The sequence below is a fragment of the Prinia subflava genome, chromosome 9 (genome assembly GCF_021018805.1).
Source record: "Prinia subflava isolate CZ2003 ecotype Zambia chromosome 9, Cam_Psub_1.2, whole genome shotgun sequence".
Taxonomy (NCBI): Eukaryota; Metazoa; Chordata; class Aves; order Passeriformes; family Cisticolidae; genus Prinia; species Prinia subflava.
Genome location: NC_086255.1, coordinates 2,475,395 through 2,495,836, shown reverse-complemented (window position 1 = coordinate 2,495,836; position 20,442 = coordinate 2,475,395). Strand labels below are relative to the sequence as shown.

Below are 20,442 nucleotides of genomic sequence, written 5' to 3'. Positions count from 1 at the left end.
ACCAGCTCTCCCCCAGTCTCATTTAGTTTGCAGCTCTTTGTGTTTTATTTTCTGTGCAGCTGATGCAGTGAGAGCAGAGAAGCTGGAGACATTAATGCTGGGAGAGTCACTGCCCTGTAGATACGGCTGTGTTGGTGGCTGACTAATTTCATTTTGGCATCTTTTTCTAAATACACAACTGTTGTGTAGAGCAAATTAAAAACCCAGGGACCAGGCTCCCTTGGCCTAGATTTTCCTGCTGATATTTCAAAAGCTGGCTGCTTTTCTGAGAGCCTGTCAGAGTTGTGGCAGGGCAGAAGGATTGTCCGAGGTTTCTGCAGCGTCAGAGGGTACCAGAGACACGTTGTTGTCCAGAGAAAAAGGCTGAAGAGAGGAAACAAAACTTTGTGTCCTGCATGTGGTGATGGAGCCTGAGGAAAGGGAAATAGCCTGCCTGAGATAATTGCTGATTTTTTTTTTATTCTTAGTTGATCTCCTGGGACTGCTGAAGTGGAGATCCAACACGAGCCTGCTGCACCAGAACTTGAAGCAGCTGATGAAGGTTGATGGTGGTGAAGTGGTCAAGGTAAGGAGTTAATGTCTGTAAAAATCCCAGATTTTGAGGTGTCTTTTATTTTTTTTGGCTCCCCCACACTCTCCCCCTCAACCTCACTGCACTCACTCACCTAAATTGAATCCAGGAATCCCAGACTCCAGGGTGCTGATCTCTTCTCCCTGCCCTCCAAGAACACCTCAGATGTTTCAGAACTGATAAAACACACATCAAATGCACATTCCTGTAAATTAGGTTATTTTTTCCTAGCACTTTGGTGAATTTTTCTATACAGATACACGAAGAAAAGGTGTTTTTCTTTGCAAGATTAGACATCTCAGAAGTCTTACATGGTGATATTAAATATATTTTTAATCTATGGGTGTGGAATGCAATCCTAGTGTGTGCTGCTGTTGTTTTCTTTTAAAAAAATACTTCTGGAAACATTTAGCTGAGCCAAGTTATTTACATTTGCCAAGGCCACTGAGTGATTGCAGAGAGCTGCATAAAGACAGGTTTAGCTGTGCAAAAGAGGAGGCTGGGACTTTATTGAAGGTGTTGCAATAAATCAAATCTAAAAGAGTGTCAGAAGATGTACTTGGGGACAGGTGACCCTGGAGAGTTGTTTCCTTACTTCAGGGGATTTTTTAATAGAAGCACAATGAAGCCTCAGCTTGGAGTAGGTGAAAGGACCTGGGAATGCTGATTTGTCATCCTGGGAGGGTGGGGAAGGTGAGGTCCCACAGGTTGGTGTTTTGGGAAGGTTCTGCTGGCTGTGCCTTTGTCCTGGGGGTTTGAGAGCAGAATCCTGGCAGCGGTGCTGGCTCCTGCCATGGCTCTGTCACTTGGAATTCTCCCTCCGCTCCCAGAGTGAGATCCCAGAGTGTGTGGCACATTCCTGCTGGGTGGGGATCTCCTCAGGATGCACAGATGGGGTCTGAGTAGAAGTTTTGGAGTGAGCTCTGCAGCTGGCACAGGCTCAGGGCTCAGTGAGAGTCCCTTCTCCCTGAGAACAGCTGGAATCAGAGATTCCCTTCTCCCTGAGAACAGCTGGAATCAGAGATTCCCTTCTCCCTGAGCACAGCTGGAATCAGAGATTCCCCTCTCCCTAAGCACAGCTGGAATCTGTGAGATTCCCTTCTCCCCAAGCACAGCTGGAATCAGTGAGATTCCCTTCTCCCTGAGCACAGCTGAAATCAGAGATTCCCTTCTCCCTGAGCACAGCTGGAATCAGTGAGATTCCCTTGTCCCTGGGCACAGCTGGAATCAGTGAGATTCCCTTCTCCCTGAGCACAGCTGGAATCAGTGAGATTCCCCTGTCCCTGAGCACAGCTGGAATCAGTGAGATTCCCTTCTCCCTGAGCACAGCTGGAATCAGAGATTCCCTTGTCCCTGGGCACAGCTGGAATCAGTGAGATTCCCTTCTCCCTGAGCACAGCTGGAATCAGAGATTCCCTTGTCCCTGGGCACAGCTGGAATCAGTGAGATTCCCTTCTCCCTGAGCACAGCTGGAATCAGTGATTCCCTTCTCCCTGAGCACAGCTGGAATCAGTGAGATTCCCTTGTCCCTGGGCACAGCTGGAATCAGTGAGATTCCCTTCTCCCTGAGCACAGCTGGAATCATGCAGAGGGCAGAAGAGGGAATGTTTCATGTTGCTTCCACCACCCGTTCCATCCCTTTTTGAGAGGGCCAGTGTTCACATTCTCCATCTGTTCCATCTCTCTGGAGCCTGCTCCCTTGCAGGATCTGGTTTGGAACTGTTCCTTTCTGTCCTTCCAGCTCTCTTTGCCCTTTGTGTTTTTAACTGCAATACCCAGTGCAGTCTGGATATCTTTAAAAAAAGTATTGATGTGATAAAACACATTTATATTTTCTGTTAAGCCATTGCCTGTTTTTAGAACTCCCAGTAAAAGGCCTGGGTCTGCTGGTGTTCATTTCTCTGAGTGGAGATGAGCCCAGATCCCCATTTGTGCCTGTTCTCAGTGTCTGTGGAGGCTGTAAATGTTATCTCCCTTCCCCAGAGGCTCTGGCTGCATTTGTGCAGAGCCTGTGGAGTATGAGAATGTAAACTAATAGTGTAGGAATTATTCATGGTACCTGAGAAATGCCCTGCCCCTTCACACAGCAGCAGCATCTCTGCTGTGCTTTTCCTGCCTGCTGCACCAAGTCCTGGTGAGGAGATTTAAAACCTGAACTCTGCTAATGAGAATCAGGCTGAGGTGCCTGAATGTGAAATCAAGGCTTGATCAGCCTCTGGCTTCCAGAGGACTCAGTGTGTGGGACCCAGGAGTGCAACTTCTCTTCAGACCAGGAGAGAAACTTCTCCTGTCGAGGCTCAGAGCTGTGCTTTGCACTTCCCTCGCTGCCAGCTGGCAGCAGCCACTGGATCATTTAGAATTACAGAACCATTTAGGTTGGAAAAGACCTCTGAGATCATCGAGTTCAACCTTTAGAACATCAAGTCCAGCCTTTAATGTGCTTTATTTGCACATCTTCTTTAATGGAATGAGTAAGGCTGTGAGAAGGTGATGTTTTTCTTTTGCCCCTGTAGTGAAATTATGAGCTGGCTCTTCCCCAGGACTGGGCTAAGATCAGCCTCAAGAATTCTGGTTTTCTGTTTTTTCATCACAGCAGAAACTGTGACTCTGTTCATTGGTTTAAGGAGTTTGACATTCAGCTGTGAAGGGGGGTTAATTCCTGACGTTTGACTGCAGAGTTAGGAGATCAGGTGGATCAGGCTTGAGCCAGGAGACTCATTGCACAGCTAAACATTTTCAAAGGTGGGAGTCAGGCTGCTTTTCCATCCCTCTCACAGTGTGGAATGCCTCTTGTAGCTGGAATCTCAGCATCAGTTCCCTTCTGCCTGTTGAGCTGTTCTTCCCCAATTACACCTTGTCTCATCTACAAGGCAAAAACTTTTTTTTTTTTTGTTTTACTTCCCTGTGAGGGTGGCAGGCCCTGGCACAGGGTGCCCAGAGCAGCTGTGGCTGCCCCTGCATCCCTGGCAGTGCCCAAGGCCAGGCTGGACACTGGGGCTGGAGCAGCCTGGGACAGTGGGAGGTGTCCCTGCCATGGCAGGGGGGCACTGGGTGGGATTTAAGGTCCCTTCCCACCCAAACCATTCTGGGATGATTTGAGACAGATGTGCTGGGACCATCCACATTTAACCCCTTCTTTCTCAACCCAAATGAGCTGTGATGCAGCCTGGCTGTGCCCTGGAGGAGCCCCTGTGTGTCTGTGCCAGCTGGAGGAAGGAGCTGCTCAGACTCAATCCCACCCCAGCAGGAGCGATGAGTATCTCTGGCAGTGCATGGATTCCTGGCTGTCCTGGGAAGAGCTCCTGGAATTCAGGAAGCTTTTTGTCCCTGTGCTTGACTGGCAGCCTCTGGCACTGCTTTTCCAGTGGTGTTGCACAGACGGGGTGCCCGGGCAGGGCAGTGCCTGTGTAGGTTTGGGGCTGGGGCAGCAGTGGGGTGCTCTGTTCCCGTGCCTGCATGAGTGACCCCATGGTGGCTCTGAGGGATGTTCTGAGGGCATTCCATGCCTCAGTCCCACATTCCTTGGCATGAGGCTCAGTTTTGTGTGTGCTTTGTGCTCTGGAACACCCCAGATTTCAGCAATGCATGGGCCTGGTGACCGTGTGGTGAATCTGCAGTTTGGAAATTCTTGTTGTTGGAGCATTGTCACAGATCAAAGTCCTTGTCCAGGTGTGCCCAGTGTGATTTCTGGCTTCATTTTTCTCTGTTGGAGTGATAACCTGTGTATGGATAATCAACTTCACTAAAAATCATTTACCGAAAAGAGAAGTGCTGGATTTTCAATTTTTGTGCTAACTTTTGAAATGCCTTTCCTTTAGCAAAAATATTTGTAGAAACCTGTGTGGAATCTAAATTTGATTTTCCTCTGAAAACATGATGAGCTGTGGTTTTTCCTTGTAGTTTCTTCAAGATACACTGGATGCCCTTTTTAACATCATGATGGAGAACTCAGAGAGTGAGACCTTCGACACTTTGGTGTTTGATGCTTTGGTGAGTTTGCAGTGGGGAGGGTCTGGAATGTACAGAACAGTGGGGGAGAAATGATAGAATGAAGTTTATTCATGGAGAAGATCTGAGCTGAGAGTTACTTTAATTTAAAAGTTATATTTAAAGGTTCAGATCCAGAGGGAGTTGGATTATATCATGTCATCCTCCCAGAAAATAAGGGAGCACTCAGATCCAGTAATTCTAATGGATTAACAGCAGAATTTAGGACAGAAGCAGAAATTTTAATGTCAGAAAATTGTAATGTGTCTTCTCTGAGAACAAAGAGCAATGGACAAAAATATTGTTTTGAGAACAGCACACTAGTTATGCTGTTTTTTTCAGGTATTTATCATTGGACTGATTGCTGACAGAAAATTTCAACATTTCAACCCTGTCTTGGAGACCTACATCAAGAAACATTTCAGTGCTACCTTGGCCTACACGTAAGCTGGAAAATTTATTTTTCCTAATGTGACTTGGAGAATTTTCCCAGGAAATGTTATTTAATTACTCGTTTATGTAGCTTAATTAGGAATGTGCCCATGGGATTTGGAGGATCTTGAAGAAGACTGAGGATAGGCTTTGTTTCTCTCTTGAAATGAAATGGTAAAACTTTCAGTCCTGTGCAAGGAGAAGCCTTGATTGTGCTGTAATGAAGAAGAGGATGATTTGACAATTTCAGGAGTTGTTTTGTAAGGAAAACAAAAGCACTTCTCACTCATATTGGAAGGAAATCATGTCCAATTAAGGTGCTTCAAATACTGGGTTTTTTGTGCATTAAATGACATTGTACCCTCGATTACCCACATTACTGGCAATGTGGGGAAGAAGCAGTGAAGGACAGAAAAACAAAGGCCCACTGTTTTTGTTGCCTTAAGTATTTTTTGAAAGTTGGAATCTTTGCTGTCAGTGTTGGAGGAAAAATATCTAATGGATGTCTTAGCAGAGCTGGGGGGAAGGCAAACCCAAACCAGGAAACCTGGGGTGCCCTTTGCTGGTGCAGTCTCTGTCAAGGGACCTGAAAATGATTGAAAATACTGAATTTAAAATTAGGGAATTATTTATCATAAAATTATAGAATACCCTGAGCTGGAAGGGACTCACAGGGGTGATCCATTCCAGCTCCTGGCCCTGCACAGACCCCGACCTGGGCATCCCTGGGAGCTTTGTCCAAACCCTCCTGGAGCTGTGGCAGCCCCAGAGCTGTCACCATTCCCTGGGGAGCCTGGGCAGTGCCAGCACCTCTGGGGATGAACCTTTCCCTGATCTTTCCTGAATTCCCAGAGAAGATTTGAGCCTTCAGTCTCAACGCTGATTTTTGATCGCTGAGTTGCCACTGCTGTTGCAGCTCTGGTGGAACATCCTGCATCCCCTGGATTTGTCAGGAAAAGCTGAGGCTGTTCCTTTCATGGCTGGTATGGAGAGCATCCTTCCCTTCAAGTGCAGGGAGGCAGAAACAGGGAAGAGCTGAATTCTGGCTTGAGGTGTCCCCGTGGATGTGACAGATCTCTGCCCTCTCCCTGCCTTTCATTCACAGAACACCCAGCACAGAAAAGAGCTCCAAGGTCATCCAGCCACCCTTCAGCTGTTGCCTTGACATAAAGAGAGGTGGTCTGGCAATATTTAGGTGTTTATTTGGAATTCTCAGGCAGTTTTCTCCCAGGCAGCAGGATCTCTGGGAGCTGGGGGTTGTGTTCTGTTAGTGGGGAAGAACGTGGAGCTTTTACCTGGAGTGGGGATGCTGGATCAGGCACTGGAGCTGGGATGATTTAAAATGGAATTGCTCGTGCTTGCATTAAAGCCCTGATTTATATTCATTGGAAGGGAGGGAGCTGAAATGGGATTATTTTGAAAATTGTTTCACTTTCGAGTTTGATAGGCTTTCAAATGGGGAAGAAGAGAATTTCCAGCTGGTGGTGTATACTTTGAGAAATAAATTTTACAAATTTCAGCCCAAAATCCACAGGAAAGCTTTCTAAAGGGGAAGCCTTGTTGAATGAAAAAAGTCATACTTCGTGTTACTTCTAACAGCATGCTTGTATTTCATTTAATTCTGATTATTGTTAGTAGGTGCATCTTTCTCAGAGCCTAAATCTGAATGTCCATCTGAACATCCAGCAGAAAATCAGCCTTTCTGAGATTTGTTGTATTGCGTGTGTGTTAAATGAGGTTATGATCTGTGGTTTTTGGTTTTTTGCTCAAGAGTAAGTTACAGCTATTTATCAGCAAAACAAAACCACAGTGAGTTTATTAGCTGAAGAATTAACATTGTATCTAATTTTTCTTTACACTTTTCAAAATGGAAATTCTGTGAGAACACTTGTAACTTGGATGTGGGTTTTTTGTATTTAAACAGAAAACTGACCAAGGTTTTAAAGACTTACGTGGACAATGCTGAGAAGTGTGGCATCACTGACCAGCTCTTCAAAGCCATGAAAGCCTTGGAATACATCTTCAAGTTCATTGTCCGCTCCAGGATCTTGTTCAACCAGTGAGTACAGGCAGTGCTCAAACCTCCCACTGCCAATAATGCCCCCAAAACTGCCAAAATTGTCCAGTCCATCACTTAAAATGCCTTAGTGTGGCTCTGTTTTAGAAAAACTGGAAACTGTGGGAAGCTGTTTCAGGAGAAGGGTTTTCCCTCTCCAGCAGAGATCTGAATTTGCAGTAGCAGTGAATTGGTAAAATCATGATAGTTTAGGTCTCTGAGCAATTAAAGGTTGGCACTATTTGGGGAAAACTTCTGTTACTGTATTGTGTTTTATACACAAGATGTTTCAGTAGTTATAAACCAAGCTGATGAGATCTTCACTGAGATTGAGTCCTTTTACTGCTTGTTAGCAGTGGTAACAACCTTATTACAAGGGATTTATGTAGAGCTCTTCAGTTACCATCTCCACCACCCTTTTCTCTAATTTAGGGCTTGGAATTTATTTCTGTAGGAGCCCTGCTGTGAGATTCATAAAATACTGGATGCCACTGGGGCTGTAGCAGGCCCTACAAATCACTTGAAAACAGGAAAAAAAAAATCCCTGTGGCTGCAGGTTGGATTTACAGACAGTGTGACCCTCCAGGACTGGCTGTGGGATTTCCGTGTGGGAAGCACAAATGCTCAGCCCTTCAGTGCTGGGAAACCCCGAGGGATTAATCAGCAAAATTACTGAATGCAGAAGAGCCTGGGGTTTGTTCTGCTGCAGGACCCAGGTCCTGCCCTGGGGGTGGGATTTGGAGTGATTAAAATGCAGGAGTGTGGCAGGGCTGGCAGTGATTGCTGCTGCTCTGCTGAGGAATCACAAGCAGCAGGCTGAATTTTATTCCAAAATATGGTGTATTTTAACTGCAGGGAGAGGTGATGGGCTCAGTGGATGGATGGAGCATTTTAGCAGTTGAGTTTCTGGGTAAATCCATGGAAGTTCATCCACTTTAAGCATCCATTTGTTCACTACAGCAAAGGCTGGTAAAGGCAAAATCACAAGTGCAAAATGACAAGTAACCTTTAGAAATATCTTTATTTGATTTCCTCAGTAATGATCCCAGTGCTCGTGGTGTATTTACTACAGATTTAAAATCCTCCAGGCTGTGCTGGAAGCACCAGCCTGGTGTAAACCTTGTTTTCTCACAGCTGCAGAGTTTTTGTGCTTTATCAGATATATTAAATAAATAGATGTTATTAACTGACAGTAGGAACGCATTTGTGACTAACTTGTTTATTTTCATTATAACTTCCTTTTTGAAAGGCAGAGCTTTTTGTCTGAAGCACTTTGATTTATTGGCCTGTCAAGCTCAGTTACTCTTTCTGTTGGTCTAAGTTTCACCTCTCTAATCTGTTCAGGGGGACACTGAAATCCATTATGGAAATGGGGACTTAACAAGTTTTTTATGCTGCATAACCCTCTCTTTTAGCCTAAAAGGGGAATAGAAGTGTGCACAGCAAAATAACACAATTATGTGGTTTGGGTTTTTTCCTGTAATTTTGATCTCCTCTGTGTCCAGGTTAAAATAAACTTTCATATCTGGTGCTTCCAAAGGTTTCTGAGCAGAGCATTAAAAATGATACTTGCTAACTTCAGTGTAAAGCAGCAGGAAGATCCTGAACTCTGTGTTTATCCCAAGAAAAGCCTGGTTCCAGCTGCAGTATGTGATCTATCATGATGCAGCTTTAGATGGGATGTTGGGAAGGAGTTCCTGGCTGGCAGGGTGGGCAGGCCCTGGCACAGGGTGCCCAGAGCAGCTGTGGCTGCCCCTGGATCCCTGGCAGTGCCCAAGGCCAGCCTGGAGCACCCTGAGACACTGCAAGGTGACCCTGCCCGTGGCAGGAGTGGGGCTTGATGGAATTTAAAATCCCTTCCCACCTAAACCATTCCATGGTTCTGTGATGTTAGAACATGAAGAACTTGTACGAGTATTGTGCACAGCAAATTTCTGCATGAAATTCTCTTTCTGAGCTGCAGACTACACCCAAGACCTTCCTGCTGGGTTTAATTCCAGGGGAGAATGGAGGGAAGTGAAAGGGAGTTGAACTGCTGGGAGCTGCTCTGATGGGTCTTGGTGCCAGGGGTTTGGGGGATCAGAGCCAGGACCAGGGAGGGCTGTGGCAGCCCAGTTGCTGTTGGATGAGGCTCTGGGGGACAATCAGAGCTGACTGGGTAGAGATGGGGTTGAACTGGGGGAAGGAGTCATGGAATGGGTGGGAAGGAGTCATGGAATGGGTGGGAAGGGGCCTTAAACTCATCCCATTCCAGCACTGCCTTGGGCAGGGACACCCTGCACTGTCCAGGGAGCTCCCAGCACTGTCCAGCCTGGCCTGGAAGTCCCATGTGATGTTCAAGTTCCCCCTGTTTAGGTTTAGTCTGGATTCCAGATCCCTTTTTTTGGTCCTTAATAATCCCTTGTGTAGATGAATCCCACATGCTGCCTGAGGAGGGGAAGTTTTCCAGGGATGATGAGGAGCCAGTGCTGGTGTCCCCCTCGTTTCCCAGTGAGGGTTGTGCTATCCCACACCTGAAGCAGGGCTGGTTCTGCATTTAAACCACTCCAGGGAATTCCAGTTCTTCACCTTGGCTGTATTTTTGGCCTCTGGTGTTGCTCAGGTGCCTCTGTGCAGTTTTTACCCCCCTGAAAGCATCTGAGAGAGAGGGGGGATCCCAGTGGGCAGCTCAGCTCTGAGGAATCTCCTGAAGGCACAGGGACCCTGCTCCTGGAGCTGGGCTGGGGCTGAGTCACTCCTGTGCTGACTGCATGGGAAACTGAGCCTGAAATTAGTGCTGAGACAGTTTAACCTCAGTGCCTTCTTCCCACAGAAAAAAAAATCTTTTTAGCAAAAAGAGGGTGGATGGGTTCTTCGGTTCTTTTTTCCCAGTTCAAGGTCGCTCACCCTAGGCCACTGGTGGATTTTATTGAATGCTTGCTGGCAAGTCTGGCTCCTTTCTGGCTCCATCAGCACAGAGCAGCCTGGCCAGGGTCCTGCCAGGCCTCTGCAGGGTGGAGGGGCTGTCCCAGGGGGCTGGGACACCACTGCTGCATGTGGCACTGCACACAGATAAAAATAAAAATCCCTTCTTCCTGCTGGCCCAGCCTGGCCACTCTGGCTTGTCTTGAGGTGGTGGTGTTGTTGTTTGGGGTTTTTTTTTTCGTTGTTGTTGGTTGGTTGGATTTTTTTAAAATTTTTTTGTGGATTAGAAAGCTCTTGATTTGGTAAAGAAAGTTGTAGAAATTCTTGAAAAAATGTAAGACAACAAATGGTCATCTGTCCTTTGACTGTCAAAAAAACCCACCAGATTTTTTTAAAATAGCGTTTCCATTGTGGTTTGTGCTGATGGAACCTGATTCTTTTCCAGGCTGTATGAAAACAAAGGAGAAGCAGACTTCAGGGAGTCTCTGCTGCAGCTCTTCAAGTCCATCAATGAGATGATGAGCAGCAACTCTGAGCAGACTGTCATAGTGAAGGTTTGTGCTGTCCAGATCTCCAGTTTTTATCCCAAACCACAGCAAGGCAGCCAGTGAAGTATTTGTTTGTTAGTGTTTAAAAGCTGGCTTTACTTCAGGAAAGGTTGATGCTTGCTGCTTCTGCTGAAGGCTTTGTGACTGTAAAGAACTTTCTTTGAAAAGAAAGATTTCCACATTTATGGAATCCTAGAATGGTTTAAGTACGAAGAGACATCTAAGATCATTGAGTTCAACCTTTGATTACTTTGAAAAGCTCACTTTTATTTTAAAAAGAGAACTTAATTTGGGTCCAGTGATATCTGGCTTTTTAAACTTTTAAAACCCTAAAGTTCAGATGTTTTCAAAGCATTATATTTGAGATGCTGATGATAGTGTAGATCCTCATTTTTAATTAATTTATTTCTATCTGAGGCTGTTCAGGAACTTCTATTTTGAGTCTCAAGCCCTAGTATATATTTTAGAAAGAAAATCAGTAGTGAGTGGGACTGGAAGCTCCACCTTTCATCCCTTAGACTTTCCTGTTAGACCTTAGATGTCTGCTTAGACATCTGCTTTTGGTGACACTGCCTCATGCAGTGGGGCAGGGCTCTGTGCCCTCCAATGTTCTGCTATCAAAGAGCAAAAGCTCTGACTTACAGGATGAAGGATTTCAGTATCCAGAGGAGGCTGGGTACAGAAGGTGGAGGATCTTTTTCATCATGGAGAACTGCAGAGACTGCCCTGAATGTGTGTTGGGCAAGCTGCACCTTGAACTTCTCCCTGTGCTTCCAACTCGGGTTTATAAAAGAGATAAAACCCCTGAGCCAGCCCTGCTGAATCAGCTGGGGTAGGATTTGGGGACAGTTGGGCTCCTGCTGCTCAGAGACAGACAGTGGGAAATCCCTGTGCCAGTGGGAGAAGTTCCAGCAGGAAAAGCCCCGAGTCAGAGCCCCCAGTCCTTTGTAGCTGAGCTCCTGGTGCCATGCTGAGCACACAGCAGAAACAGATCCTGGGCATAAAGCAGCTGAGGAGGAATATTTTAGGCAGAGAGGCCCAGAATGGATCATCTGATAAAAAAATAGGGACATTACACATTTCAGCAAAGGTGTATTTTCATTTCTCTGCCAAATCATCTGTCCTGAATGGAAATGGGCAGCTGAAGGCTGTGGCTCAGAGCTTCTGTCTGGAGTTTTACAAACAGGGAGTTTGCACATTACAGGAGTGGAATGTGAGATTGCTTTTCCTGGGACTCCTGCTGCAGGAAGGCGGATGAACATGAGCTTTTTCTTCAACAGTTTATACCTCAGGGGGGAAAAATAATAAAAAAAAGGTAAAAATTGATTTGGTTGTGTTCACGTGAGATGCAGGAAGGAAAACTTCTCTGGAGAGATGCCACCAGCAGTGGTTCAGACTGTGCAGCCCTGGGGAGAGCACAGCTCCTGTGTGTGCTGGCAGGGGGCAGATGAAGCTCTGAGGGATGAGCCAGAGTGGGGTTAAGTGTGCTTGAGGATGCCTTTGCAGAAGCCTTGCCAGCCTTTCATTCATTATTTATTGCTTTCATCTCCTCTGGACTCTAATTACTGAGCTCTTAGAACACATAATTGTTACTATTGGCTTTTTGCAGCTTGTGAAATTGCTGTTGTGATGTTCAGGTATCCACTGGAGCTCTGCAGTGTGAGCACCAGGCAGAAATGTGTGCACAGAGAGCAAAACTATTGACCAGGTGAATAAATGTGGGGATTTTTTGGAGAGGGTGAGTGTGGATTGTGTGCCTCCTGCCTGGCAGTGCCCAAGGCCAGGCTGGACAGGGCTGGGACAGTGGAAGGTGTCCCTGCCATGGCAGGGGTGGAAAAAGATCATCTTTGGTTCCCACCCAACCCAAACCCGGCTGGAATTCTGGTGCTGCTGGATCCTTTGCTGAAGTTTTGTGGAAAACCAAAGATTTTAAAGAGGGAAGTCCCAAAGTCCCTTCCTGTGTTGTGCAGGAAGATGAGCAGATCTTGCTGTAGCAGTTTTAGGCTTTTTTCACCGATTTTTATAAATATTGGGGAAGCTAAATAAGTGTAGACAAAGAAAGTGTGTTTGCAGAGAGATAGGAAGTTGCAAAGACCTAGACAGAAAATGAAGGTGCTTTACTTGAAGTGAGACAGATGCTTCTTTCACACACCCCAGTGTTTCCATTTCTCCTTCCAAAACTGGAATGTTCCTTCCTAGTTTATCACCATGGAGCAAAACTGCCACTGGAAATTTCCTCTGAGATGTTCCCAACTTTTTGGGCTGGATAAACTGGATTTTTTTTCCAGTCTGCTGGGGGAGTAGCCTTCAAGCTGACACAGAATGAAGGACTGCAGTCTTGTGTTCTTAGCAAGAATTCCTCTTTATCTATTCAAATATTTATGTCCTTGTGGAAGCTGATGAGCCGCTGTTGACTGTAGGTCTTCATTTGTTTAATGTTTTGCATTTAAATGGCTTCTTTTTATTTTTTAATTTGAATTTTTCAAGGCTTTGGGTACATGTGGGGAGAAAAAAGTTTTCTCAAAAGAAAACTTTAGAATTGTACGAGGACTTAAGGTTGTAGAGCGCAAAAAGAGGCTTTGAATTTATACCTTGTTTAGAATTATGGATATTCAAAAAGTCTTGGGTAGGGGAGAATTTATATGGTTTATATATATAAAAAAACATTAAAAGGTTATTTTTAAATTGACTGGTGCTACCTCAGCTATGGATTTTTGCAATAAATAGGTAAAATTCCCTGTAATCTCAGAATGTGGTTTGAGCAGAGCTTTAGTAGCACTTAAACTTCTTACAGCACTCTGGTGCTTATACCTCATTTCTTTTGCCTTTTAAATGTTGGAATTAAAATGTTGAGGCACAAGAGCAACTAAAACCCACTTTCACCCTGGGCTATAATCAGTCCTGTAGGTTTGAGTTTGGGAAGGTGAGCTGGTAAAAATTGCAGTGTTCAAAACAACACACAAGTTGGTTTCGTGGGTTTTTTTAGTTAATGAAATAAATTTTTTAGGGATTTTTTTTTGGTGTTTCGGTGTTGTCTGCAGTGGAGACTGACATTTCAGGGCTGCCTTTTGCAATTTTTTAAAGTTGTCCAAGCTGGAGAGGGAGCTGCAAGCAGTGATGTGGGCTGGGATGCTGTGATTGTTCTCTGAGCACCACAAACTCTCCTCTGGTGCTGAGGGGCAGCAGCAGCAGGGAAGGGGAGGCTGCAGTTTGTTTTCCAAGCATCACTTTGCCTCTGAGGGTTAAAAATCAGGTGAGCAGCATTCGGTGTGCGCATGCATTTTTAATGGTTACAAGTGTGCTGAGCCTTCCTGGGTTTATTCCTGTTTTCTGCTAATTGGTGCATGATAATTATTTCCTCAACCTTCTCCTGCTGGAGCAGGAGCTCAGCTGGAGCTGAGAGTGATGTTTCAAGTGTGGATAAAAATGCAGAAATTCCTTAGTCAGGGGTTCCTGCAGCTCTGGGGAGGCAGAGAAGCTCCTCCTGCAGGGGAGGGAGCTCTCCCTTCTCAGCAGGGCCCCTCTGGTGTTTGCTGTTCTGATTTTATTCAGGATGGATGGAAGAGGCTGGGAGCTCGGAATGATCTGAATTAAGGAGGTTGTGAGCACTTTGTGTGTATAAAATCATCCTGTGTGTGGCCACACAGAGCTGGGGTGGAAGATGAAATGGTTCTTTAATGTGAATTCTCCTGTGCCTGTGGGTTCTTAATAATTCTGGTCACTTCTAGCACATTTCTCAGTGTCCACTCTGTGCTTGAATATTCAGCATTTATTGCTAAAGCCACAGAAAAGTATTTAAATGAAGGCAGGGAAATACAAGGTGCTTCAGAGGAAAATGAGACTTAATCTGCAGGGCTTTTCCAACAGGTGGAATTCTTAATAAACATCACTTCAAATGAGTTGATTAACAAAATGCAACTGTGAACTGAAGTTTGTGGGTCTTTTAGAATCCATGTGGGAAATATCTCCAGGAGATATTTATTTATGATCGTTCTTTGGGCTGTTTTGACCCTGAATTTGGGGCTGGTTTTGACCCTGAATTTGGGGCTGGTTTTGACTCTGATTTTGGGCTGATTTTGACACTGAATTTGGGCTGGTTTGACCCTGAATTTGGGGCTGGTTTTTACACTGAATTTGGGGCTGGTTTTGACTCTGATTTTGGGCTGATTTTGACCCTGAATTTGGGCTGGTTTGACCCTGAATTTGAGCTGTTTTGAGACTGAATTTGGGCTTTTTTTTACACTGAATTTAGGGCTGGTTTTGACACTGAATTGGGCTGGTTTTGACACTGAATTTAGTGCCAGACGTGCTGCTTTGCAACCGGAATAAAAACTAATTTACTTTGTGGGCTGAAAAACTTTTCTAGGCTGGGGCAAATCTAAAATAGGGTTTAGGTGTTCCTGGATATTGTCTGATCCAGCTGCTGACAGAGCTTAATTTGGTGTGGATGAGTTTAATGGAATGGCACCCAAGATAATGCTGGGGTGCAAGGGAGGTGCTTTGCTGAATGGCACAAAAGATGAAAATTAACATTAAAATAGCGCTCTCAAATGGAGTTGGGTAAAACAAATTTATTGCTTTGTCAAACAAAAGAGTTCAGTAGAATATCCTGTATTTGGCACAGAGTTTTTGTGCTTAATTTGGAGGCCAGGCGTGCTGATGGAAACGAATGGCTTTGGGAAATGACAATTTTAAATTAAGGATTTTTTTGCTTTTATGGACTACAAAGAGCTGAACTTAAACCCCAGAAAAAAAGCTGGGGTGTTCTGCTCGGAATACATTTTGTTTAATACTTTGCAAATGTCATTTGGTCAGTCTAATGGCAACCTTAAGTTAGTTTTTTTTTTTTAAAGAACTGCTGCATAAAAGCTTTTGTGACACTTTTTTTGTCATTCCATTTATCAACCCAAGAATGGGATAATTTTCCATTGTTGCAAGATTCTTTTTCTGTCCTGCTTTCTTTTCACTCACCAGTGACCTACTGCAATTATCACAGAAGTGATTTCACTTTTGTATTAATTAAGTCATCTCTCCATATTTTCAACTATGTAACAAACAAAAGTAAAGGAGTAAAACTCATTTTTCTAGCTGTTATCCGAAATTATATCAGAAATACTTCAAGGTACTTAGCAAGGTTGCCCTGTCTTATTTTAATGTGCTTTTATTTACCTGAACACACAAAGAAAAGGCTTTTACTTGTCCTCTATTCTTTTGGGAAGAAATGAAAAACTCCAGAAATTTCCTTGAAAAGCAGCTCCTCCTGGCACCTTTAGCAGTTGGGCCACTTTCTATCCCAATAAATAAATGAAACTTACTGTTATTTAAATATTCAAGTGTCAAAGTGAATTGTCAAAGTTTTCTGAGGTTTGAGGTTTTTCCCACACAGCAAAAAACTGCAGGGAAAAAAATTCTTTCAGAGGATGAAGATAAATAATTCAGATCAACTTTTAGTCATAGAAACTGCTTGAACTTTTAGATCTGGGCAATGTGCTCATTTTCCTCTTGGTAGATCCCATTCTTTACCCATTTTTGTCTCATTAAACCTGTCTGGAAATGAACTATCAGTGAGAAAAGAGCAGCGTGGGCAGTGCAGGGGACTCTTCATTGATGTTCAGGGGGGACACTGTTGGAAATAACAATTCCATTGCTCCTGATTTTATTTATTCTGGCCTTTTTGAAGGGTTTTTTCCCCTCAAATGATCTTTTGGTACCAGTACTGAGTTTGTTCCTTCCCATAAATGTGATTTCCCTGCCAGCTCTGGACAAGTTTAGGAGAACACAATTAGCTGTTAAATCAGTTGATGTTCAGAGGGGCCACTTTTGGGAATAACAATTCCATTGCACCTGATCTTACTTATTTTGGCTTTTTTACCACACCTGAAGGGTTTTTTCACTCAGATGATTTTTTGATACCAGCACTAGATACCAGATATTTGTTCCTTCCACACGCCCATGATTTGGCTGCCAGTTGTGGAGAAGTTTATTAGGAGAAGACAATTAGCTGTGGAGTCATTAGAAGCCCATCAATGAATTAATCTGAAAGGCTGCAAAGGGTCCTGCTCCAGCCAGAGAGCTGGTTGGGGTGATTTAGGGAATAATTTGCAATTAGTCCGTGGAAGGATAAATCCTGGGAATTGCCATGGCTGTGCAGAGAGCTTGGCCATCAATTATTGCTTCATTTTATTCCATTTAAGGCAAAGCCTTGACTTTGCTGGCCCTGATTATTTTCACTTAGTGAGCTGTGTTTCTTGGCCCAGTTAATTGCCTTTTTCAGTTTTTAAAGGTATCCTTGAGGCACTGAGCAGCTCCATGGCTTCTCCTGCTCGGATGGAGTGTCAGCCCCTGGCTCTTCCCATCCTTTCTGTGGAATAACTCCTGTTGCACACAGATCTGTGTTCATGGAAGGAAAATTAATGTGTAGAGGATGAGCCACAGCACTGGGAGTGCTCTGAGCCTGCCCTGGCCTTGCTGGTGTCAGGCTGAGCCATTTGAATCACAGCCTGGGCAAAAAAATAAATCCCAAGAAGAGCCCAGGCCAGCAGAACAGTGAGTGTAGAAGTTCAGCTCGGGGAGAATATATCCATTATTCATGCCACACACTGCCTCATTGCTGCTTTCTCTCCTTCTCATCCTTGCCCTTTGCTGCTCTATTTGTGTGCTCTGTACTGGAAATGAGTGATTCTGTAATTTGATAAGGGTGGGAATAGTTTGTCACTGGTTTTACAGAGAGAGAGGAGCCCCTTTGGGCAGTCAGGGTTTCACTGCAGCCCAGTTGAAGCTGTGTGTGATTATTGAGTGTGTGTGACACTGATCTTGCCAGCTTTGGGTGTGATCACAGGGAAATCACTGCACAAACCTGTTGGATTGAGTGTGAAGGTTCCTTACTGCTGGTTCTTTAGTGCTGGTTGGAAATTTCGGGTTAAGGCATCCATTCCACACCATGGAATTAAGATTTTGGGCTTAGTTTGCCGTGTGCTTCTTGTGGAAATGAGGAATTGGAACCTTTGTCCAGTGCTGATCAAGAGTGAAAAGTAATTAATTTCATTTCTTTAAATGGGAGTGAAAAAAACCCCACAAACCAGATGCTTATTTGTTTTTTCCTGATGTTATATTGAAAGACAACAGCAGGGGTTTTTTTTTAATCTGCTAAATTTCATATTCCTCATTTATGCATTGCAGTGTCCTGGAAATAACCAGCATTGCAATGGAGCTACTGCTCACAGAAAATCTCCTTCAGCTGCAGCTTGAGCAGAGCAAGATCTACAGTGAGATCTGCTCTTCTACATGATTTAATACCAATAAAAATTATTTTGGTAGTCCTTTGGCTTAGACAGATACAGATTTAATCATGGGGCTGCACAGCCTCATGGTCTGATCATCTTGTCACATAATCGAGCCAGCTGAGGTGGGAAATTGGGAAATATACTTCCACAGCCTTCTTTAAATCTCCAGAATTAAACTTTAATTGGTTTGTCCATAAAGCAGACCCTCAGTTGCTGCTAATTGTTGCAGCTACAAGCTGTAAATGGCTGTTGTAAATAGTTTTACCCCACAGTAGTTCATGGGAGCTGTTCAAGTGCTCATTTTTACGCTGGGTGTGAAATTTTAATTCAAGATATAAAATGCAAGCTCTCTTTTAAGATGTGTTACTAAACATTTATGGCTCCATGCATGTGAATGATCAGCAGATAAACCCCCGGTGCTGCCTGTGGCTCCTCACTGGTCATTAGAACCCTCATCCATCACTGCTCCATTGCAGAATTCCAGAGCCCTGGCTCAGGGGTGCTTTCAGCAGATGTGGGGTGTTGGATGAGCCAGCCTGACACCTTCAGTGCATCAGGAGTGAACTTTGGGTGCTCTGAAATCTGCACCCAGCCCCGGGACAGGCTGGGGGTCCCTTTGGAGAGGGGTCTCAGCCTTGGTGGCCTCTGGGGGTTCTCCTTGGGTGTCACCAAACCACTGATCTGTTCAAGAGCCCTGGGGTTGGGTGTGAAGTGTCAGGGATTGTGGCAGGAAAGGAGAGTTCTGGAAAAGAAAGAATTGGGTTTGTGTTTGTCCCTTGGGACTGTTCTCCTGTGCCTCTGCTACCTGTGGAAACCTGGGGATGGAAAATGTCCGTGTCCAGCCCAGGGTCTGTAATTCACAGTCACTTCTCACTTCCCAGAGGGGCTGGGAAATTAAAACTGGCTTAAAATTCACCCAGTGCCCCCCTGCCATGGCAGGGACACCTCCCACTGTCCCAGGCTGCTCCAGCCCCAGTGTCCAGCCTGGCCTTGGGCACTGCCAGGGATCCAGGGGCAGCCCCAGCTTCTTTGGGAATTCCAGCCCAGCCCTTCCACCCTGCCAGGGAACAATTCCTCCCCAAATCCCATCCAGCCCTGCCTCTTTTCAGGCAAAAATACCCCTGTTATCAAAGCATTTGGTGTAATCAATAAACACAAGGTGAGGCACGCAAGTCTGGCTGTTCTGGTTTATATTTCAATTACTCTGAGATTTTTTTCCAAGTCTGGTGCTCACTGCACTCAGTAACTCCGAATTGTTCCTAAGAAAAAGATGAAAGGAGTGAGAATTCCTACAAACAGTTCAAATATTAAACATCTGTTTGTGTCTTCTGAGGTCCTTCATGAGCTGTGCAGTGGCAGCTGAGAGTTCAAGGGGAATTGGGAAGAGCCAGGGTTTCGTGAGTGGCTACCAAGAATTTACTGCAGGGAAAAAAAATGCTAATTAGGTTTTTTGTTTAATTTTTTAGTGGAGGGAAAATTAAACAACTCCAGCATAGCTGAGGAGAGGAGGATGGGAAAGTGCTCAACAGAAGATGGGGATAAAGGGATTAGAGGAACCAAAAGGTTTCTATAAAATGTTGGAAGGAGCTTATAAACCTCTAATTTTGCTCTAAGTTTCAGTTTATGAACATTTCATGCCTCTGTCTTATTTTAAATCAGTTTAAAAGTTTAATTTTTGCTGAGTTTCAGCTCAGGTGCCACAGAAAATAGTGAAACCAAAGCCACCTCCTCGTGGGTGGTTCTCTTCTTGCAGTCTTTGCATCACCTTTAAACACATTAATTTTGTTAATTTGGGTTTTTTGGTGTTTTTTTTAGGGGGCAGCACTTAAATACTTGCCAGCAATTGTGAACGATGTGAAATTAGTGTTTGATCCAAAGGAACTCAGGTGAGTAGAGTTAATTAAGTGTGGAGTGTTAATTTTATGTAAACCTTTATTTATACATATATATAAAAAATGCACACAGAAATATATAAAATACATATAATATATAAAAATGTGAAAACATACACTATATATTTATATATGTATATATTACTATCTATATAGGCTATATCTGAAGGTATAAAAACACATAAAAATACAGAAATATCTACTGAGACTGTGTAACCCTTAAAAATACCTGCAGGGGACAAAAAAATGTAATAAACCCAAAGTGATAAAACTTCTCAGGTGATCCATAGTTCACTAAGGGCCTGTTTTTTAAAAATAATGTCTAACAAATGCTGGGCAAACTTAGCAGTACAAACGATTAACAAGAATTATTAATGAGGCAACTCCCAACAAAACTCTTAAGCTGCACTTATGCTGCTTCACTCTTTCAATTATAAATTTCATGTAAATAATAAAATAATAAGTACTTCAGTGAACCCTGTTGCTGGATCAATGTGTCAGTAGCTCATAAACTCGGCAGTGTTAGTAAATTAAAAGGACAATAAGAAGATGTTTAAGAAAATAAAGCAGTAGAAAAACCAAATAAAAAGTGGTATTTTAGGAGAGCTTTTAGCTTAAAGAGAAGAATATCAGTTTGTTTTCCATGGTGCTGTTACAAACTGAAAACCCCCACGTTTTAAATCTGATTTTGCTGCACAAACCCTTCTGACTTTTGAAGGTTTTATTTCTATGGTCTTGATATGCCAGAAGGAGGAAAAGTGATAAAGTA

At 44.1% G+C, this 20,442-nt stretch overlaps 1 protein-coding gene across 3 annotated transcripts in view; it reads left to right on the top strand.

Annotated features, from left to right (window-relative positions):
* DOCK1 (dedicator of cytokinesis 1) overlaps positions 1 to 20,442 on the top strand; it is a 262,705-nt gene that overhangs the window by 50,238 nt on the left and 192,025 nt on the right. For all 3 annotated transcript variants that reach the window (XM_063405101.1, XM_063405102.1, XM_063405103.1), the window contains exons 19-24: positions 468 to 565; positions 4,472 to 4,561; positions 4,901 to 5,001; positions 6,915 to 7,049; positions 10,396 to 10,504; positions 19,597 to 19,667. In XM_063405101.1, the coding sequence (XP_063261171.1) occupies positions 468 to 565; positions 4,472 to 4,561; positions 4,901 to 5,001; positions 6,915 to 7,049; positions 10,396 to 10,504; positions 19,597 to 19,667 (604 nt within the window). The remainder of the gene's footprint in view (positions 1 to 467; positions 566 to 4,471; positions 4,562 to 4,900; positions 5,002 to 6,914; positions 7,050 to 10,395; positions 10,505 to 19,596; positions 19,668 to 20,442) is intronic.